The 22,192-nt window shown below is 57.6% G+C and overlaps 2 protein-coding genes, 1 long non-coding RNA gene and 1 other non-coding gene across 4 annotated transcripts; 1 reads left to right on the top strand and 3 right to left on the bottom strand.

Annotated features, from left to right (window-relative positions):
- Nucleotides 1-6,283: 6,283 nt before the first annotated feature.
- On the top strand, nucleotides 6,284-6,368 carry LOC136111361 (small nucleolar RNA SNORD45). Its single transcript, XR_010652748.1, has one exon. It is a non-coding gene; the product is annotated as a small nucleolar RNA SNORD45 (small nucleolar RNA).
- A 3,939-nt stretch (nucleotides 6,369-10,307) lies between these two features.
- On the bottom strand, nucleotides 10,308-11,197 carry LOC139825505 (uncharacterized). Its single transcript, XR_011735581.1, has 3 exons — nucleotides 11,099-11,197; nucleotides 10,629-10,731; nucleotides 10,308-10,370 (listed from the first exon to the last, which is right to left on the bottom strand). It is a non-coding gene; the product is annotated as an uncharacterized lncRNA (long non-coding RNA).
- Nucleotides 11,198-11,848: 651 nt separating this feature from the next.
- Nucleotides 11,849-13,386, bottom strand: LOC139825504 (uncharacterized). The gene is made up of 3 exons (XM_071798403.1): nucleotides 13,163-13,386; nucleotides 12,712-12,853; nucleotides 11,849-12,268 (listed from the first exon to the last, which is right to left on the bottom strand). The coding sequence occupies exons 1-3, from the start codon at nucleotides 13,384-13,386 to the stop codon at nucleotides 11,849-11,851; spliced, it is 786 nt and encodes a 261-aa protein (XP_071654504.1).
- A 6,612-nt stretch (nucleotides 13,387-19,998) lies between these two features.
- ZNHIT2 (zinc finger HIT-type containing 2) lies at nucleotides 19,999-21,614 on the bottom strand. The gene has a single exon (XM_065855180.2). It carries the CDS (start codon nucleotides 21,493-21,495, stop codon nucleotides 20,386-20,388), a length of 1,110 nt encoding a protein of 369 aa, XP_065711252.1. The 5' UTR covers nucleotides 21,496-21,614; the 3' UTR covers nucleotides 19,999-20,385.
- Nucleotides 21,615-22,192: the final 578 nt, after the last annotated feature.

The raw sequence follows: 22,192 nt of genomic DNA, 5'->3' as shown, positions 1-22,192 counted from the left end.
TTGTCCCCAGGGCCCATTGTGACATCCAGGGCACCCCCTTTGTCCCCAGAGGCCATTGTGACATCCTAAGGAGCAGCCTTTGTCCCCAGGGCCCATTGTGAGATCCAAGGACCCCCATTGTCCCCAGGGCCCATTGTGACATCCTGGGGACCCCCTCATCCCCAGTGCCCATTGTGACACCATGGGGTCCCCCCTTTGTCCTCAGGACCCATTGTAACATCCCAGGAGCCCCCATTGTCCCCAGTGGCCATTGTGACAGGATGGGACCCCCCTATGTCCCCAGGGCCCATTCTGACATTCAGAGGACCCGCCTTTGTCTCCAGGGCCTATTGGGACAACATAGGGAACTTGCTTGTCACTGGGGACCCACTGTGACACCATGGGCCCCCCCCTTGTCCTCAGGGCCCATTGTGACACCCTAGGCACCTCCCATTGTCCCCAGGGCCCACTGTGACATCATGTGGACCCCCTTTGTCCCCAGGGCCCATTGTGACATTCCAGGATTCCACTTTGTCCGCAGGGCGCATTGTGACACCGTGGGGACCCCCATTGTCCCCAGGGCCCATTGTGACACCGTGGGGAACCCCCTTGTCCGCAGGGCCCATTGTGACATCCCAGGACCCCTCTATGTCTCCAGGGCCCACTGTGACATCCTGGGGACCCCTTTTTTCCCCAGGGCCCATTGTGACATCGCAGGACCCTCCATTGTCCCCAGGGCCCATTGTGACATCGCAGGACCCTCCATTGTCCCAAGGGCACATTGTGACATCCTGGAGACCCCCTTTTCCCCAGGGGCCATCGTGGCACCGTGGGGACCCCCTTTTTCCCCAGGGCCCATTGTGACATCCCAGGACCCCCAATTGTCCCCAGGGCCCATTGTGACATCCTGGGGACCCCCTTTGTCCCCAGAGCCCATTGTGACATCCTGGGGACCCGCTTTGCCCTCAGGGCCCATTGTGACGTCCCAGGACACCCCGTTGTCCCCAGGGCCCACTGTGACATGCTGGGGACCCCCTTTGTGCCCAGGGCCCATTGTGACACCGTGGGAACCCCCTTTGTCCCCAGGGCTCATTGTGACATCCTGGGGACCCCCCTTTGTCCCCAGGGCCCATTGTTACACGGTGTAGACCCCCTTTGTCCCAAGAGCCCATTGTGACATCCCAGGACCCCTCTTTTTCCCCAGGGCCCATTGTGACATCCTGGGGACCCCCGTTTGTCACTTGGGCCCATTGTGACATCCCAGGACCCTCCTTGTCCCCAGGGCCCATTGTGACATTCAGGGGACCCCTCTTTGTCCCCAGGGCCCATTGTGACATCCTGGGGAACCCCTTTGTCCCCAGGGCCCATTGTGGTGTCCCTGGACCCCTCATTGTCCCCAGAGCCCATTGTGACATCCTGGCGACCCCGCTTTGTCCCCAGGGCCCATTGTGGCACCATGGACACCCCCTTTGTCACTGGGACCCATTGTGACTTCCCAGGACCCACTTTGTCCCCAGGGCTCATTGTGACATCCTGGGTACCCCCATAGTCCCCATGGCCCATTGTGACATCCGGGGTACCCCCTTGTCCCCAGGGCTCATCGTGGCACCGTGGGGACCCCCCTTGTCACTTGGGCCCTGGGGTCCTGGTTTTGTTAAAAACAAGTTTCTCTTGTAGTGAATTTGCCTGTCAGCTCAAGCTTCATATCAGCTGCATTTTCCTGGAGAACCCAACACATGTTTTGGCAAACCCAGCAAGGGAATGCAAACTTATTGATAAGCACGATGGACATCTCGCGATAGGGGCAACGAGAAACTGGTGACCGAGAGACTGACCAACGGTGAATAACATTCTGTTCACGTGAATACTTCATATAAAAGTGGGAGATCACGAGGATCTCGGCCCTTTTTCCCTTTTTCCTTCCCTTCTGCTCATGGCCGACATTAGGAGAGGACCTTGCTGGTTGTCCCTGCGAACTGAGGCCAGTGAGAGACTGAATCCAGCTCCGGTTGGCTGCAGAGTCCAATCCAGGACTTTGGGTGCCTGCTCTGCAGTTGCTGAGACTTACAAGATTGGTTTTGTATATTTGTATTATTTTCTCTGTTCTTATCAGTAGCATCAGTAAAAAATCTTGAACTTTTCCAACTCTCTCCCCTCTGTGCTTCTTCCCCTCCCGATCGCCTGCCCTGAGTGGGATTGGGGAGAGGGAGGGGCAAAAGGGGGAAGTGGGGGGGAGAGGAGGTTGACAACACATCTGCCAGGGTTTGATTGTCACCCCGCAATCTTAACCCTCGACACCAGCCTATTTCCATTTCCCTGCCCACCTCTATGTCCAGGCCTCCTGGGCACTGGTGCCCTCTGCCAGGAAAAAGTGGGTGGCCCTGTGGCATCCCCAGGGATTTTGGGCCATGAAGGCACCCAAGAGTGGCCCTGAGCAGGCGAGCAGGTGCCACCTGCCAGCGATGCCCTGACCACTCAGGACAAGGATCCTGGACCTTCCTGTGGTCTCAGGGGAGGCGCCCACCGCAGTGGCCCAGGAGGGAGGGCCCGCAGCTTTTGTTGACTTTTGTTCACTTTTAAGAGAGGCCTTTGGAGAAGTCAGGTGGGAATCAGGAGCTCCCTGCCGCAGGTTCCCCGTACACTGCCTTTTAGGGAGTTTCATTTGCAGACAAACGATTAAACTCCACTGCTTCATCAGACGAAGTGAAAAGATCAAATGCAGAACTCAGAACATCACTTTGTGGAGCAGCAGCGTCTGAATTCATGGCAATCTATTCAAGACAAACTTATACTCAGAGGTGCCCCAACAATATCACTCCTGTTACACAGTTTTAGTACAAATGCCCAAGTATTTAAGGACAAGAAAAGGAATCATTTAGCTGCACAGAACTGTCTTCCAAACATATGGAAGGTATTCGTTTAGGTATTTCTTTGAAGCCCCAAGTCACAAGTAAGAAACAGCACCAAGTTTAACAATAATGGTTTCTCAGTGGTTTTTGAGAACTTTTCCAAAAACCATTAGGCAAAAAAAAAAGCATTGAAAAACAAGAGCTGAGTGATACAATGTGAAAATGGCAAAAACCACACTCCAAACAATTGCTATTGCAAGAAACAGAAATCACACACAAGCTGTACAAACACACACGTTACCGGCTCTGGGCAGACAGATGCAGACCACGGCAGCACGTTCAGCTGTGCAAACCTTGAACCCACACGATCTAAAAACAATCTGACATTATCTGTACAACACAAAGTCAGACCGGAAATATTCTGGCGCATTCACAATGAAATACAATGTGTTGCTGGGCACAAACACCAATATTCACATCAGAACTGTGCAAACCATGGCATTACTCACTTTGGATTTACAACACAGCCTATGTTTTACTGGAAAACACATTATGTTAATGTTTGGAAAGTTAATACAAGGCTACATTGTTTAGAATTCATTGTAGTGTGTAGGGAAAACAGTGAGAACGTGTGTTTTTCATGCTGCTTTTGACAGGCTGTGTCTCATCTCGGTGTACTAAATGTGGCTTTTCTTCCGTGTGCACACCGAGTACAGACCCCTGGTTTTGGGATAACAGTTGTATCACCCAGATGGACACCAATCAAAGCCTTGCCCAGCCCAGCTCGCTGGAGCAGCGGGGCGGGTGCCGATGGGGCTCCAGCCGCACTGCCCTGTTTGTCAGGAGCCCCAGCGGTGCCTCCACCCGGCTGAGCAGCGAGCGGCCCAAAGGCGCAAGGCTAAAATCGAGATATTGTCTTCAATGAATGTAATTGTGATCTGTTTGTATATTTGAGCTTGGCGTGCGGTTTGCGTGTCTGAGCTCAGCCTTTTACTTCGCACGTTTATATTTGGTACCAAAAGAATTTTGTTCGGGGAGATAATTACAAAATGAGAACCGGTTCCATTATTAAAGTGCCACCGCGCTCCCCGTTCAGATGCATCTGTACACATGAGAGTAAATGAGAGGGGGAAGTGATGTGAATGTGAAATTCTGGGTTAGCTGTGTTGCAGTCAGTGTTGTTCTGCGCACAGACTGATCTGGATCTGAAATTAGTGTAAGAAACTACAAAAGGGAGGAGCTGAGGGATGTAACTATTGCTCAGCTAATTGAAATTGCATATGAAGTTTATAGTCGCAGGAACTAAATGAAGGGAGAAAGAGATTTTAAATCAGACTCTGCCTTTAGGGTTTCCGATTCATAAAATACAACCTGGGGATAAAGTACTAATTAAAACCTGGAAAGAGGAAACTCTGACCCCACGATGGGAAGGACCTTTTCTTGCCTTATTAACTACAGAACCAGCCGTTCGGACTGCAGAGAAAGGATGGACACACGGCTCTCGAGTTAAAGGACCACGGACGGGAGAAAGAACCTGGGGAGTAACCCAAGGACCAGGGGAATTGAAATTGAAATGGACACGGGATTGGTGATGTAACCACTATCAGCACTGTTAATGTGAATGTCCAGTACAAAGAGTGAATCGCCCGTGCACCCAGCGCTGTTTGGCTTGTGCTCTAACGAACACGTGTTCAAGGAATACAGTTAAGGAATTGGATTAAATGTTGTTTATCCATAGAAAAAGCGTAAGCTACGTATTTCAGTTCCTCATTTGCAAAAATGCTGTAACTCTGTGCAGCACGACCCCTCATCTTTATCTCTTTATCTTTCCACCTCTTTCTGGCATTAACAACGCCCAGATCAAACCTCTCAGCACAGACACTGAGAAATGCCCGCGGCCCATGCTCTGTCAGTTCCTTGGAGCTGCTGCTGTTCTGAGATCCCAGGAGGAGAAACTTCTCTTCAGCCGAGTTTAACACGGAACCTGTTCTCAGCAGCCGAGCCTTCTCCTCTGTGCAAGGGCAGCAAACCGCAGGTTTGGAACCCACAGCCCCTCAGTCCCGCTGCAGCCAGCGAGGAGGCGACGAACGAGCGCGGACACCGAGTCCGCCCGCGGGACGCGCCGGTCGCGCTTTGTGCTGCGGGGTCAGCGGTGCGGAGGGCGGGGAGGAGCTCATCTGAGAGCTGAGGCTGACCTGCAGTTCAGGGGGTTTTCCACTGCACTGAGCCACCATGACGGCACGGCTGCCAGAGACTTTGTTATTTTAATAACTGCTCAACTCATTCACATTTCGTATAAAAATTTGGCGGGTCAGGCGAATAATCGGACAGCTCTGGCGGGGTCCTGCCGGCAGCGCCGCTCGGCTCGCCCCTCCCGGTGACGCAATTTCCGGCTACAGGGCTGGGGCGAGCGGAGGCTGCTGAGCGGGTCCGGGGGGGCGAGCGGCGGGTCCGGGGGGGCGAGCGGCGGGTCCGGGGGAGCGAGCGGCGGGTCCGGGGGAGCGAGCGGCGGGTCCGGGGGAGAGAGCGGCGGGTCCGCGGGAGAGAGCGGCGGGTCCGCGGGAGAGAGCGGCGGGTCCGGGGGGGCGAGCGGCGGGTCCGGGGGAGAGAGCGGCGGGTCCGCGGGAGAGAGCGGCGGGTCCGGGGGGGCGAGCGGCGGGTCCGGGGGAGAGAGCGGCGGGTCCGGGGGGGCGAGCGGCGGGTCCGGGGGGGCGAGCGGCGGGTCGGGATGGGGGCGGGAGAGGCGCCCGCGGTCGGGGCGCGCGCACAAGGATCCGTGTGCGAACGGGCCCTTGGAGACCCCGGTCCCGGGAACCCCCGGAGCTGAGCCCACAGCTGCCGGTCTCTTGGTGCTTTGTGCAGGTGACAGCGCAGAGGCCGCCATGAGAAACCCGGGTGTCCCCAGCACGTTCCTGTTGGAGCAGCGCGTGGCCTGTGCAGCTTCGTGTGGGCCAAGGGAGGCGGCTGTGTCCGTGTTGGCTCAGGTCGGTGCAGTTGCGCTTGGATTTAGAGCAGTGACCCTGGCTGGCTGGTTGAGCCTTGGGGGTTGTTTATTGCTGAGAATGGCAGGGGTCTGTTCAGCAGGTCTTGAATTGCTGTGCACTTTACCCTGCAAGAAGGGTTCGTTTTCAGTGTTATTCATTCAGCGTAGCTCTCTCCATTGTACGGATAAGTTTTCCCGCTCTCAAAGGTTTCCTCTCCATTTGGTGGTTGAATTTCTCAGCGTCTCTTCTGCCGTTTGTTTTCCTTCTCCTGCAAAGTGGGGTGGGAAGGAGAAGGCAAAAGGCTCCGCTGCTTCCAGGCGGGGACTTGGTTGCTTGTATAACGTATGTCTGGTTCATCTCGAAGTAGACAGAGAAGAGTGGTGTTAGAAATCAATCAGCTGCCTCCTGTTGGAGGGACAAAGTGTGCTGGATTTGAAGGCGTTGGGCAGGACAGGAAGAGCTGCCTTCCTGGGTCAGTGATGGGCGTTGGCATGTATTGTCTGAGCTGGAGCTGATGGCTGTCACCACTTGAGCTCTAGAATTACTCTGAGACCCAGGAATCTCCAGTTCCTTGTGGAGCTTTTCCAGGCTGTGGAAGCCCCTTTCTGTCACAGATTGTAACGCAGCCCTTGGAGAAGGGGGCACTGCTTGAGGTTCCTCAGTTTGGGCATTGGGGAGGCGTCGTTCTTGGGCTCACACTGAGCGTGAGGAGACGTTTTCACGTGAGCTGAAGGCAGCTCTGGGTACCCAAAGCTGTTAACCGGTGTTAACAAACGCTGCTGCTGAGATTTGGGGGTGAAAGTGCCACAAATGTGATTTCCCAGGGAAAACAGAGAGATTTGTCAGTGCCTGGTTGTTCCATGGCACATTGTAGTTAAGCACAGTGGTAATTTTGCATCGATTTTACACAGGATTACTGGCTCTAACAGACTGGTTGCATCAAATGAATGTTGACTTGCTGCACTGGTGGCCTTGTGAACAGCAGATGGCTTCTGGAGGGGGTGACATCTCCTGTGAGCCCAGGAGTGCTGAGCCCATCATACAGGGAACGACCTCCCCTCCCCGAGCAGGGCAGAGGACCCAGGGGTCCAGGCTGCCTGTCTGTGCTCCTCCCCTGCCCCAACACCAAAATACATTCCTTGGGGGACAGATATGGGCCTGGACTAAGATGGTACATAAGATGTTTTTCCAGTAATTGTTATTAAAAACACACTAAACTCATGTGATGTTTATTTCAGTTACGTTCCCACTCGTTCACAGACCAGGCCCAAGGACATCACAAATCCCATGCGCTTGGGAGCGGTTATCTGGCCCGAGATACCATTCCCACGAGTCTGGGCTATAACGTTTTACAGTTATGAGAAACGTACTTCAAAGTACTCTGTCCAAGGCCCTTTCTATGTTATTATGTTAGTATTATGTCTTTGACCGCCCAGATGGTCATGTTAGTATTGATCTTCCTTTATCATCCAGATGGCTGGAACCGCACATCTTGCTTTTCCACATTTACTTTCCAAGAGGCTGCTGAACTGTGGCAAGGTGTTGCTGTCTGTACGGAGAACATGGTTGTAAAAGTACATCATGGAGATGCTCACACAGCCCAGAGTCAGCCACTGAAGAATATCAAAGCAAACACAGGTATGTCCCTCAAGGGCTGCCAGCTCTGCAGGGACAGAAATCGGGTCTTGGGAATCTGAGATCCCTCTTCTGCTCCAGTCAGTGAGCACAGACTGGTGCTGGAAACCGCTCAACATCCAGGTCGCCCGGGCAGCAGCCACTGAGACTGGAGTTATAAACCGACCCCACAGTGCCCAGAGGATGCTGACCAGGGCCCCCAGGATGGGGATGTTTGGGCCAGGGGTGCAGTGAAGGGAACCCCGCGCCCTGCAAAAAGCCAGGGAGATCTGCAAGGCGGGCGGGGGAGAGGGCAGGGGAGGCCGTGCCCCTGGGGACACAGCTCCATCCCCCAGCTGCTCTGAGCCCCACTCCGGCAGGACTCCCCAGGCTGTCCCGAAGCAGAGCGGCATCCCGGCTGTCCAGCTGCTCCCCTGGGACCCCCCAGCCTCTGGGCTCCAGCCTGTGCCCAGGGCAGCCAGGGAGCCCCAGGCGTGCGGGTGCCCCAGGACCTGCTCCTCCCCGCTGCCCCAGCACTGCCCTTCTCTATGGGCTCTGCCCGCTGCCAGGGCTGGGGGAGCCCAGGCTTCCAGGCTGCTTTAACTGCCCTGGATCCCCGATCGGTCACTCTGTGAGGCACCGATCTTGGTGAACGGGCTTCTTGTGCCATGGGCCCCGGGCAAACAGAGCTTATCAGAGCCGCTGTGGGAGCAAACATCCCTCCTTGTGCCAGGGGAGCTCCGTCCTGCAATGAGCTCCGAGCGGCTGCCTGGGAACAAGCGCCCGCTTCATCACGTCCCTCTGGATGGCCACGTCCTGCTCAGGGACAGCGCTGGCCTGGGCCGAGGATGGGGGCATTGAAGGGACACTCGGTGGGGACAAGGGCCTTTGGTGAGCTGTAGCCCAGTCCCAGGAAGGGACAGGGCTGGAGCCAGAGCCTTGTTGGGGACAGGGACACTGGGACCCACCATGTGGGATCAGCTCTACAGGGCGGGACCCAGGTTGTCTGGGAGGGCACAGTGACCCCAGGCAGGGACAGGTGAGAGCCAGGGCAGGGGATGTTCCCTCTGCTCTGTTCTCAGCTGTGGCTGCAGACTGGACCAGTTGGGGGCTGGCGGTGCAAGGGAAATGGGGTGGGCTGGAGCTGGGCACTGACACCACCCCAGCACTTCCCCCAAGCCCAGCCCTCCTCTCCCAGAGCCCAGGATTCACCAGTGCTCCCCATTGGCAGCGCCACCAGTGACTGAGGATCCCAGTCACCAGCTGTCCACATTGCCCCAGCTGTCCTCCCACCTCCCAGAGCTCCCTAATCCTGGGGTCCCTGGTGCCCCAAGAAGAGGAGTGACTCCCAGCCCCTCATTTATTTAAGGGGCTGGAAAGGGCTCAGAGATAATTGTGCTTAGAGACCCCAGATTTGAGGCTGGTGTCATCTCTAGGGGGGGTTCCATAGGGAAAGACTGGCCTGGGAGTTGAGGGGCACTGGGAGATGGTGGTGCTGGGAGGTGAGGGGCACTGGCAGGTGGGGGGATCAGGCTTTTGGGGTTGTTGCAGGATGGTTTCGAGTTGGAGCAGTGGGTCATCACCATAGGGTGTCTGGCTGTCAGGGACACACTACTGTCCCCCCTCACCACTGTGGATGCCCGGGCCCTTCCCCGTGCAGCTGCCCCATGCAGGAAGCGGCACTGATGCCAGGGAAGGCAGCTGGATCAGTGCTCAAGGTGGGGGTGACTCTGTGCCAAGGCTGGGTTGCCAGGGCGGGTGTCTCTGCCAAGCTTTGCCCTGGGGTCTGGAGGCGTGGGGAGGGGCAGGGAGTCCTCCTGGGAGGGATAAAGGTGCCCTCACCTTTTCTGGCATCACCCAGGACTCGCTGCACCGCAGAGGAAGATGAAGGTCGCAGTGCTCAGCGTGGCCCTGCTCTTCACCATCCTGCTGTGCACCCCAGAGGATGCGCAGGTGAGGCTCCAGTGAGGGCCCCCACCGGTTTCTTGTCTTGGTGCCCCCACACCCCTCTTCTTTGGGCCTCCCCATTCCATCCTTTAAGACCCCTCAGGTATCTCCTCCTCAGGATCTCCTCTGTGTCCTATAGAGGGTCCCCAAATGCTCTCCCTTTGATGGATGCCAATGCCTTTCTTTCCATCTTTCCACTCCGTCCTTTGCCTTTCACCCTGTCCACTGCGGTAGTGCCCCCAGATCCCCCTCCTTGAACACCCCCTCCCAAACACTTTCCTGATCCCCGCGTTTTGTTCCTCTGCTGTCCTCTTCCTCCTGCCCCCACCAACAACCTCACTTGAATTCCCCGTGTCCCCTCCCCTTGAATTCTTTACCCCTCACTTGCATCCCATGCAGTCCTGTCCCTCCAACACCCCCAGCCCGGTCCCTTGGGTTCTGCGAGTTCACAACAGTGCCCTGCCTGTGTGTGACTCCAGGAACAAACCCCACTGGCCCAGTGAGATTCGTCTCAGCTGCCCTCATTGCAAGTGCTCCTGTCTGCTCTGTCACCCTTGCCCATGATGCCGGGCTGTGCTCTCAAAAGTGCCACAGCAATCAGAGAGGTTCTGGGGTCCTTGGGAAAGGCAGACATCCAACCCAGCTTCAAGAAGGGCTCTTTATTAAAATGCAGCCGTTTTTCCGCAAGGAGAGCTGCTCCTCCACCTGGGTCAGCGACGCCAGCAGCACAGGGCCTGCAGGGACCATCGCGATCGTGGCTGCTCCCTCGGACTGCTCAGGATGAGGATGGTCTGAGTAGCGAGGGAGCGGGTGGAGGGTTTACTGTCCTTCTCCAAGGGCTGAAGGGCTGCAACAGAAAGGAGCAGAGCCCAGATGATCTCCCACATCTGCAGAGACCCCCAGGCATCCCCTCCTGAGCAAGCTCCCTACTCACCACTGCAGATCTCAGCCAGCTTCTCCTCCTCCCCTTGGTCCCTCAGGGGCCGCGCAGCCAGCCCTGGGCACAGAGTTCCGTCAGACCCCTGTTGCCTCCCCCTCACCAGAGCTGGCCCCAGGGGATAGCCCAGAGCTGACATAGCGGGACCGAGCAAGGCGGCCACCAAGGCCACCCACGTGGGCAGGGTTGGGAGGGGAGGCCAAGGCCCTGCACGGGGCGGCCGGGGCTCTGGCAGCCACAGGGCTGCTCCTTGCGCCAGGGCAGCAGCGGGGACTGGGGTCAGGCTGCTGAAAGAGGGACCCGGGGGCTGTGACTCACCGATGAACCTCACGGCCGCCTCTCGCAAGCTGGCCTGAGCATCCCTCAAGTATGGCAGGCTCTGACTCAAGAATTCTTGAGCCCTGCTCCTGTCCTGCTCCACCTGGAGAGGGCACAAAGGTGTGAGCATGTCACCGTCTGCACCCCACCCCCGAGCTGGCTGGACCAGTCCCTCCTCCCAGTAACCCAGGTTCCCCTTTCCCCGCAGGCCTCTCCTGCCCCCCAGCCAGGAGCCCTGTGGGGCTGAGGCTGAGAGACAGACACAGGCAGAGTGGTCCCAGGGGTGCTGAGCGCCCTCCTTCCCGCCGGACATGGGGCAGAGGGGAGAGCCCTTGGGGGCTCTGTTCTTGAGGACAGGGAACAAGGGTGCAGCTCGGGGCTGCAGCAGGGCGGGCGAGGCACATCTGCAGAGCACACAGCACAGACATGTGGGGCAGCCCTCAGCCAGCCTGGGCCTTAGCTGTTCTCACCAAGCTCTCTCCAGTCCTCCATGTCTGCCGAGTCCGCACCAGGTGTTGGAGCTGTTTCCATTCCAGGAGCTCTGCTGCACCAAGGAGGGCTTCCCTGGCGGCCTGCGGGACAGCAGAAGATGGGACATGGCACCCACCGTCTGCGTAAGGAGACCTGGTGTCCCCCTGTTCTTGGCTTTGTTCCTGGAACACCTGCCCTTTGGGGCCAGCGACTTGCCCTGGCCCAAACATCTGGGGCTCTCTTGTGCACAGCCCTGGGGGACAGGGACTGAGGCTCAAAGCTCGAGACCCAGCGCCTGCAGGGACAGCTGAGGAGCCCGTAGGGATGCGCCTGTTTAGGCCTCGGTGGCCACGGGCTGCTGCTGAGCCCTGTGGGACCAGGTATGGCAGGTGGTGGAAATGGCCATGGCAGCTTCTCTACTGCTACTCATGCTGGGTCTGTAGGGACCCTTCCTATGGGCTGGAGGAAGCTGCCAGTTGCCAGCAGCCCTGTCCCCTGGTGCCCAGGCCACCCGTGTGCTGCCAGCACACCCTTCTGTGCCTCAGTGCTCAGCGTGGAGATCTGTACCTTGGCCACGTTGTTGCTCTGGTCGCTCAAACGAAAGAAGAGGGGGAGCAGCGCACGGTGCACGTAGCTCTTCATCCTCTTCTTGTCGTGCGCCATCACTGACTGCACCCGCTCTCGGAAGAGGCGGATGGAGAGCTCTCGCAGCTGGCTGGACTCCTGGGAGGAAGGAAGAAAGGCGGACTTCAATCCCAGCAGCTCTCTGCCCATGGTGAGCAGGGGCAGTATCGGGGCTGACATGAGGGGAGATGCTCCATGGTCAGGTTGTGCAGCAGGGAGCTGTGCTGGGCTGCAAAGCCCAGAAGCCATCCCACGAGAGCCCAGGGGAGCAGAGCCTGCTCCCAGTGCTGCCCACGGGGCTGGGCCGGAGGGCAGCTGGCACTGCAGGCTGCCCACCCGCAGGGCTCAGGCTCCGTCATCAGCCTTACATCGTCAAAGAGGGGCAGGAGCTTTTCCTCCAGCTGCTCGACAGCGGGTCTGGCCTCTTCCCTCTTCAGATGTCCCATCACGCTGCGGAAGAATGCCAGGACTTTCCTTTTCATTTCTGTGTTGCCGTAGTCGAGCAACCCCACAACTTGTGGCAGGAGGGATTGTATTTTTCTTGCCTGTACGAAAAAGAGTTTCATTTTTGTGAAAGGGTCAAAGACCACCCTGGCAAAAAAAGCCGGTCACTGAGCACCAGCCTCCTGTCCAGCTTTGTGGCAGGTGGTGGCACAGGAATCTCTGTGGCAGCCTCCTGGCAGGTGGTGGCCATGGGCACAGCCACGGAGATACAGGAGAGTAGGGCCAGGGCAGGGAGGGAAGAAAAGCAGTGACTCCCTGTGTCCTGCTCAGCCGCTCCTTTTCCCACAGGCCCCCGTGGGCAGATGTCTTGGAGAGACTCCATGCCTGGAAAGCTCCCCAGGCAGCCATCAGGCCCCAGCACGGCAGGGAGGGCATTTGGAGCTGTCAGCCACTACCTGACCCCCAGCCAAGGCCAAGCCACCGCCTCACCCAATGCCCCAGCCCCAGCTGCCAACATTGCTCCTCTTGATGCAGCCCTGCTCACCATGTCAGCTCTTTCTGACCCACTGATGACGCCTCCGGGAAACGTGGAGTCTATGACCAGGAGTCTTTTGCGCAAGCTTGTTAAGGTCTTCTTCAGAGGCCGGGGTGTGGAGATCATCATGTCCCACATGTCCAGGGCAGTCCTGCAGGAGAGCGCTCTGTCAGCAGGGCAGCCTGGGCCACAGCAGCGTGTCCGGGCTCAGCGCTGCAGGATGGTTGGATTCCCTGGGCAGCAGCAGAGGCTGAGCTGGTGCTCCCGTGGGGCTGGCTGAGCGTGGGGGGCTCTGGGCTGGCTTGCTCAGCTGTGGCTCCTGCGGGCCTGGCTGACCCCCAGCGCTGGAAAGCGTGGTGGGATGGAGGGTCCTGCTCCTCGGGGGTGTCCTGCAGGATTCCTTGGCTCTGTGCCCCTCTCCCCACAGTGAACAAGCCCTCATGGCTTTTGGGGCCAGTACCTGTCTCCTGGTGGAGCAATCCTCAGCAGCGTTGTGAGCACCTTCCCAGGTCTCCTGTCAGCCATGAGGAGAAGCAGGGATGCCATGCTCTGCCGGGCTGGTGCTGTGTTGATGCTGTCCAGGTTTTTGTGGATGCATCTCATGATCTTTGGCAGCTGGAGGAGACACAGGTGAGGATGGCACTGCCACTGAAGTGCAGCCACTTCCTCAACTGTCCTTCCCATCCCTCTCTGCCACCTTCATGTGGCTTCAGATTCCTGAGACACCAGGGCTTGCGGGGGAGGGATGGAGGGAGGAACAAGGCCTGACAGGGCTGAAGGGCAGGGCAATCCAGCCTGGCAGGGCAATCCAGCCACAGGCCACTTACATCCACCAGCCAGAAGTCAGGGAATTCCATGACCATGTCCAGGAAGTCTGTTGCCCGCTTCTTGTCAAAGATGCTGGCGTCTCTCATCGCCTCGATGAACACAAGGACGATGTCTGTCCTCTCAGAAGTTCTGAGGTGTCTCGCACAGGACTATGGGAGAAAGGAAAGGAAGGAAGCGAAGCCAAGTCACACCGAGCGCCCTGATGCTGCTGCTTAGCCAGGCAGTGCCAGCAGCCCTGCAGAGATGCCCGACGGTGCTGGTGGCAGAGCCCGCAGCAAAACTGGCAGCAGGGGCGGCAGTGGCTGCACGGGGAGGATGAGAAGAGAGGCCCGGGGTGAAGGAGGAGGGTTGGACTCATGGGCACAGGGTGCTGGCCCTGCCGTGAACCAGGGCTTGCTGGTGGCCAGCGGGACTGGGACTGCTGCTGGGATACTGGTGCCAAAGCCCTGAACCCAAGCGCGTGTCCAGGGCTGGCTCTGTGGGCCGTCAGGGCTTTGCAGGCCCGTGCCGGCCACAGCTCCCAAAGCAGCTGCCTGGGCAGCAGCCCCGCGTGGGGAGAACTGCAGGCCGCTCTGGGGTGCAGGGATGGGGAGACGGCCCGGCTGGAGGGTGCCTGGCTCCTTACCGCCAGCGTGGGATGTCTGAATAGCGCAGAGCTCATCTTCTCTATCCTCCCCACAGCCCTCTCCTGCACACATTCTCTCTCAGAGCTGGTGTATGTCAAGAGCATCTGGGAAGAGAGAAGCTGCTGGTGAGCCCTGGGAGCAGCCAGCACTCCAGCAGAAGCAGCACTGCCCAACTCCTGGGCTGGACTCTGTTCTCGAGCAAAGCCTGTAGTGGGGTTCCTGCCCTCGGACCCCTCGCAGGCTTGGGACAAATGCCCCGGGCCAGCCCCATGGCCAGGCAGGAAGGCAGATGCCACCCTCTGTGGCCACTGTGCTGCGGAAGAGCCTGGCGGGCACCCCCTGGCTCCCCGGCAAGGCGGGCACCCTCCCGGCAGCGCTCTCTGCACGGCACGGGGTGGCACTGTCACCTCCAGAGTGAGGAACAGCCCTTGTGAAGCCCACTCTTTGCACACGCCAGACCTGGAAGATATTCTGGAGCAGCTCGCTGACTCTGGAGGCTGAAGAGCCGAGCACCAATGCCTGCAGCATGTTGTCCATGGCTTCCATGGTCTGCAAGAAGACAACGAGTTTTGGCCATGTTTCCTGCCATCTGTTTCACACACGGGGGACTGATCTGAACTCTCCGTGCCAAGAGGCAACTCCTGTGCTGATCTGCTGTGCCTGGGAGAGACTCAGGGGCAAGTAATCTGCTACAGCCAGAGCAGCAATTGGCACTGGATGTGGCCAGGACAACTGGCAGCAGACAATGGTGTGAAAGCAGAGCTGAGACCAACCCTGCCTTGTATGTCTGGTTATATATCAGCACGGGGTGAACAGGGAGCAGCCAGAGGGACTGTGGGCTCCCGTAGTTCACCAAGCACTTACTTTTAAGAAGAGATAACGGCCCATATCCTGCATTTTCTCTTCTGGAGGAAGCAAGAAGACACTAGAGAAGCAGGCTTGGAGGAGGCTTGCCTCCTTGCCCTTCAGTGCCCTCTCCACTGCGCTGCAGAGAGAGAGAAGCCAGTCACACTTTGGTATTTGGAGCAGTGCCTTGAGATCTCGCGCAGGGGTCCCCGGGAGGGATGGGTAGGTACCTCAATTCGGCAATGGCAAGCATGGCGTTCCACCGCACCGCCGTGCGCAGTTTTTTTCTGGGCTCCTCTTCCAGCAGCACCTGCAGAGCACAGCCGGGATGGGACCTGGCAGCTGCCAGCACCCAGTGCCACCAGTCCCCGGCCCTGCCCAACGCTGTCCTCACAGGGTGCCGGGGGCATCGCCCCCTTCCCCAGAGACGCCAGGTATCCCCTCACCTTGATATTCTCTGCCAGATCGTATCTCTGGCAGAAGAGATCTAGGCCCTGTGGGAGGCCGTGGCGCTTGCTTTTGTAGCACAGGTCACAAATGTTCTGAAGAAATGGAATCTTCTGGCTCTCCTCCTGACAGCCAGGGGACAGAGAGACAAACAGGGAGTGTGAGATGGGGACACAGAGCCAGCGGCACCACAGCATGGGGATCCAGTGACAACTGGAGACCTGGGAGCAGCAGCTCTGCCCAGCCAGCACCCTCCAGCAGCCCTGCAGCAGAGCCCCTGTCAGCAGACACCGGCTCAGCCGCCTTCCAAACGGCCACGGTTACCTTTTCTGGGCTGCTGACAAAGGACGCGATGGAGTCCACGCGTCTCCTTTCGAATTGGTATACAGGTAACCAGCCAGCATCTAATAAAGGAGGAGAACAGGGAGGGCTGCAGAGAGGGTTTGCAGGCAGGAGAGAGCAGAGGAAGGAGCTCTGCCCCATGTCCGTCCCGGTGCCCGCTGCCCCGGCACAGTCTCCCCGTGCGTGTCAGGGCTGGAGGGTGCCCGGCAGACGGGCTGAGATGCTGGAGCCAGGCAGGACGGGGAAAGCCCCCAGTGCAGCGGGCGAGGAACTCGCTTCAGACGGGCAGGAAAGGTCCTCGTTCCACGGCACGGCTGCCTCCTGCCCGCCCAGCTGCCTCTCGCTGCCCGTGCCCTGCAGCAGGAGCTGGGTCCCCTCTGCCCGCAGAAGCTGTGCTGGGGCCGGCTCCCAGCTCGGAGCAGCCCTGGACTTCAGGCAGCATCATGCCCACCACCCATGGGACTCCCTGCCAGTGTGAGGGGAAGCGTGATCTGGGTGTGGAGCAGAGAGCGACTGCTGGGACCCACCCTGCCCAGACAATCAGGGCCCCTCAACTCACCGATCTGCAGTGGCTGGACCACATCCACCTGGTTGGGCTCTGGTGGAGATCTGACCTCCTGGGGAGCCCCAACCTCCTCCTGCCAGGCCAGCCTAGGTTGGATGGGGGGCCTCTCTGCCATTTTGCAGACAAAGGCTAGGACTAAGGATGGGGAAGGCGGATGCTTTGGCAAAACGCCTCGGTGCTGCAGGTCTGCCAGAGGCAGCGGTGAAAGGTGTGGGCTGCGCTCGTGTGCTCCTCGTTGGGGAAAGACGTGAGCTGAGCTCAGGAGCTCCTTGCTCCGAGTCTGCCAGGGGCAGCAGAGAGTCTGCCGGGGGCAGCTAGAGCTGGGTTGTGGTTGGACTCGATGATCTCAAGTGTGTCTTCCAACCCAAAAAATTCTCTGATTCTCTGAAAGACGTGGGCTACGCTCGGGGGCTCTCGCCAGCTCCGTGCTCGCACCCTGTCCCGTCACCGTCCTGTCGGACAGCGTGGGCTGGGCCCGCAGCTGCGCTGAGCACATGTAGGGCAGTGGGTGTCACCAAGTGAGGTCACAAAGGGCCCCACTGTGACCCTGTGCCTGGGCAGGGAGGGTCAGGATGCCCCCTCGGGAGGCACAGGCCAGCTCAGCCCTGGGCACCTGTCTGTTTCAAATTTCAATCCCAGTTTCTAAAAGTTCCAGCACCCATTGTTCTGAGCATAGTCTCGAACAGTCTGTTGCACCGCTCCATTGTCCCGGCGGCTGGTGCATGATGGGGGTAGTCACAGACTCACTCAATGCCACGGTCCTGGCTCCAGCCGTCTATGAGGATGTTGCGGAAAGCAGTCCCGTTGTCTGGCTCAGTTCTCTCTGGGCTGCCGTGTGTGGCAGATGCACTCGATCCCCCAATCACCCTCAGCCAAAGCCGCAGCAGATTGGTCCAGGCTCCAGAGGAGGGAAGAGCCTGAGCCGTAACCAGGCCAAGAACTCCTTCCAGGAGACCCACAGGGAAGCAGAAGAGCAACTGAATGCCGGTAACTTGTGAGTGCACAAGTCTCGTGCAGACTTTTCCTACTGTATGCAATTTGACTACAAGTCAATCACTTCATTCTATAAATATGACAGCCTGGCTGAGCCCACTGTGAGCTCTCCCTGCTAAATAAGGGAGCTGTATGGCAAGGGTTTTACTACTCACAGGTCAGTGGATGAGTCCAATTTAAGCTTAATATTAATCATTTACCTTAAGTAGAGGCACACTAAATATAATCAATTCTTTATGGGCATACGGTTGTATGATTTTTAATATACTCTTTGCTTCATGTTACTTGGTAAGCTGTATTTGCTAAAATATTAAGCTGTAAAGTTCTGCTCATATCTACCAAAAGCAACTACAAACTACACTGAACACTTAGAAGATAAGGCCTATATTGCACGTCGCTGAGAAGAAAGGAATTTGCGTTCAGGCAAAACAGTACCTGTGTTAGTAACAGAATCAATTTTACAAAATGTTCCCTTCTGGAACAGGTACGGGATGGGCCTTTGCTGGCTCTGCCCTGGATATCACTGGATCTGTTACAGCTGAATTAATATTAAGGTAGCAACCAACCTTGCAACCATAGCATTCTTGTATTTAGTAACCAAACCCTATTCTTAAAATTGACATAGATTTATGATACATTCTTTTAAAGCAGGTAACTTAGAAATAACTGATAAACATGCGAATGTTACTTAGCATCTCTTAGATAGACAGTTTGTGTTAGAATAGGTGTGGAATACGCTAATGGTTGTCAAGAATTGTAATGAATATGTATGCGACCAAGTTGTATAAATAAGGTGTAGTCTGAATCAGCTGTTTGAAGCCAGCTTTGGGTGCGAACCCCTGGTTTCCCAGCACTGAAATAAAGCACCGCATATAACTACGTCTGTGGTTATGTGTCCTGATTGCTAACACCTGCAAGGTTATGGACAATAAACAATGTCTACAGCTGAACACAACAAAGCCCACGTGGAATCAAAGAAGTTTGCCACTGGAGCTTTAAACATGGACTCCTGAGTGAATGGTTATCAGGAAGGGAATGCCTGAAAGTTTGGTTTTGCAAACGGGTACAGGCCTCCACTGAAAGTTTGCCTTCAGAGCTTGAAAATACAGACTCTGGAGCAAACGGTTATCAGGGAGAGAAGAATCCTGACCGTGTGTACCGTGACGGGTATGGCCACACCTGAGAGTCCGTCCTCGGAGCTCCAGGACACAGACTGCAGAGCGAACGGGTATCAGGGAGGCAAGAATCCCGGCAGTTTGCTTCGTGAACGGCTACAGGCACCTGGAGAGAAGGTCAGCAGCATTCGGCTTGCCATATTTCCCCCCTGCGGTAAATAATAGAGTGAACCTGCCACTGAATTCTACAAGTTGCACTTGTCTTTAAGAAATCTAAACGCTGTTCTGCAGTGCGCAGAACCCTAAATTACTCCCCATGGTGTTCCATGTCACCACAGGACTTGCTTTTCAAGGCCCAGGACAGTGTTGCGGGCAGTGCCGTGGGGCACAGTGCGTGTTTCCAGTCATCTGGTGGTGGCTTCCACCATTGTAAGCACAGAGCTCTTGCCGTGGCGGGTCTGTGGCACCGTGATATGGTCAATTTGCCTGGCCTCTCCGTATTTACACTTTAGTCATCATCCCCCATACCACACAGGCTTTGTGATAGAGGGAAATAACCAACACTTTCCGCGTGCCTAGTTTGGAGCCTTATGTAACCAATTATGTTAAGTAGAAACAGAACCTCGTTGAGTGCCAAGGTAAGAAGTTTTACAGCACCTAGATGTAAACTTGAGGCACCAGCTGTAAACCTGAGAAGACGAGATAATGAAGATTTACAGCAAAAGGGGGGAACCAGTCTGGTTTCAATTGACTTGGCAGCTTGGGTTCCAGTCAGTTCAACATAATGAGCCAAACGGAAAGAGTTCACTGTGATGAAGCTGAAGGAGCCTTCATCCACAGACCCTCAAAGACCCCTCCTCAAGACTGCCAGATGGCACTGCACAGGTGTAACAGGGAGGGGTCAAGGAGGAGACCATGGAAATGATTACCTGGGACTCATTTTAATAAGAAGTGGGGAAAGGTTATGAATATGTATAGGCATTCCTGGGGCTATTATGAATATGTAATACCTTACTGTATTTAAACACATCTCATATTGTTAGAAGTTGCCCCATAACCCCCCAATAACCCCATTACCCCATAACCCCTGAACTCCTGGGTCCTTCCCAAACTCCTGGGTCCCCCCTGAACTCCTGGACATCCCCCGTGTCTCCCCCCAATGTCACTGGGATCCCCAAATAATCAAATAAATTATTGGTGCCTCCCCCAACCCGGGGTCACTGTCACTTTAAGAGCTGGGAGGGGGCGGAGCCTCGTGAAAAACAGCTCAGCCAATTAATGCAGGGGGTGGAGCTGCAGGGGAGGGGGCGGAGCCCCAGGCGGAGCCACACACACACACAAACACACACAAAACCACTCAGCCAATCAGCAGGAGGGGGGCAGAGCCACAGGGAGGCAGAGCCACACACACAGACCTACAGACCCAATCAGCAGGTGGTGGGCGTGGCATACCTGGGCCATGCCCCAGACGCCTGGGTCCCCTCTGGGGGTCAATGGGCTAATTAGCCCCCTCACCAATTAGCACCTCCCGCTCTTTAGTAATTGCTTTTATTCGTTATTACGTTAATTAAATGTTGGCCCCTAACGAGCCACCCCCCATTCGGTGGGGTCCTTAATGACCAGATTCCCCCACTCATTAACTCAGCCCTTAATAAGCAGCTTTTCTCTGGATGTTCGTTAGTCGGATTCCTCAATGAGCTGCTTCTCTGGATGTTGATCCTCTGGATGCTCATTAGAGGTTCCTTAACGAGCTGCTTCTCCCGATGTTAATTAGTTGGGTTCCTTAATGAGCAGCTTCTCTGGATGTTAATTACTTAGGTTTTTTAATGAGCAGCTTCTCTGGATGTTCATTAATTGGGTTCCTTGACGAGCTGCTTCTCTGGATGTTCATTAATTGGTTTCCGTGATGACCTCATTAACCTCAATCCAGCTCCTCAATCAGCCGCCTGCCCCTCCCCTCATTAGCACTAAAGATCTCCTGCTGCCCCATAGCCTCATTAGCGCTAATTAGCTCATTAACGACCTCCCTCGTCTCCCTTGCCAGCTCCACCATCGTCCCCATTGGTGCCTCCTGGCTCCAGCTCATTAGGAAGCGGCACTTCCTCTGCGCGTTAACGAACGTTTGGCGCTCGTTACCATCCAAATTACGTCGTCCCCGGCTCAACAGCTGCTCCAGGTGAGCCAGAGCCGCGATTACATAATTATTGTTGTAATTAGCGGCGTTATTTGGGGTGTAATTATCGCTATCGTCCCCAGGCCCCTCCAGCAGCTCCGCCACAGCCAGGACCGTCCCAGCATCTCCCAAGGGGCCCGTTGGGTACCCGGCGCCCTTCGCATCGTCCCGGGCGGCTCGAAGGGCCTGGGCGGTGGATCCGAATGCCCGGCGCGTCCTAAGCGCGGCTGCCACGTCGATGGCGGCGCCCGGCAGCTCTGGCACCAGCGACTCGTCCCCTCCGTGGAGGCTCCAGGCGAAGACGTAGCCAAAGAGGACGTTGGGCAGCTGGAAACGCAGCAATGGGGACGGCGGAGGTGCCGGGAAGGAGCTCAGTGCGGGGATGGATGAGGGGATGGTGGGTGGTGGAGCAATTTGCGGCTCATCCTCATCTTCATCCTCATCTTTATGTTCATATTTATCCTCGTTTTTACCTTTATTTCGGCGCCACCACCACGGTCTCCACGCCGGAATCAGTTTTGCCACCTCCCCCGTGCGGATCAACCGCTGGAAAGCAGCTCGTTCCACCGCGCTGAGCGAGCCCCACACTCCGCGGCCTGCGCGCCCCGCTGAAGCCTCGGCCTCGCGTAGCTGGCGCGGCTGCCTCAAGGCGGCCCCCAGGCCGGGGAGAGCCGGCGGGGGACCCCGGTCGGAACGCAAGGTTTGCAGCACCTGCTCGCGGTAAAAAGCTTCGGAGCAGCCGCCATGGGCGCGGTAGCAGCGGAGGGAGCAGAGGCGGCGGTTGCAGCGCGGGCAGGTGTACGGGGCGGCGGCGGCTCCGCAGAGGCCGCACGGGGGATCCGAACCCGGCGTCTCCATCTTCCCGGCTTCCCCGCTGCTTCGGGTGTTTCCGCGAAGGCTTCGGCGCCGTTCGGAAGCGCTCGGGTGTCCCCGCCCGCGCTTCGGCGCCGTTCGGAAGCGCTCGGGTGTCCCCGCCCGCGCTTCGGCGCCGTTCGGAAGAGCTCGGCTGTCCCCGCCCGCGCTTCGGCGCCGTTCGGAAGAGCTCGGCTGTCCCCGCCCGCGCTTCGGCGCCGTTCGGAAGAGCTCGGGTGTCCCCGCCCGCGCTTCGGCGCCGTTCGGAAGCGCTCGGGTGTCCCCGCCCGCGCTTCGGCGTCGTTCGGAAGCGCTCGGGTGTCCCCGCCCGCGCTTCGGCGTCGTTCGGAAGCGCTCGGGTGTCCCCGCCCGCGCTTCGGCGCCGTTCGGAAGAGCTCGGGTGTCCCCGCCCGCGCTTCGGCGCCGTTCGGAAGAGCTCGGCTGTCCCCGCCCGCGCTTCGGCGCCGTTCGGAAGAGCTCGGCTGTCCCCGCCCGCGCTTCGGCGCCGTTCGGAAGAGCTCGGCTGTCCCCGCCCGCGCTTCGGCGCCGTTCGGAAGAGCTCGGGTGTCCCCGCCCGCGCTTCGGCGTCGTTCGGAAGAGCTCGGCTGTCCCCGCCCGCGCTTCGGCGCCGTTCGGAAGAGCTCGGGTGTCCCCGCCCACTCTTCGGCGCCGTTCGGAAGCGCTCGGCTCTCCCCTCCTCCTC

The sequence above is a fragment of the Patagioenas fasciata genome, chromosome 23, assembly GCF_037038585.1.
Source record: "Patagioenas fasciata isolate bPatFas1 chromosome 23, bPatFas1.hap1, whole genome shotgun sequence".
Taxonomy (NCBI): Eukaryota; Metazoa; Chordata; class Aves; order Columbiformes; family Columbidae; genus Patagioenas; species Patagioenas fasciata.
The sequence above is the reverse complement of the archived record's forward strand: the minus strand, read 5'-3'. Positions and strand labels throughout refer to the sequence as shown.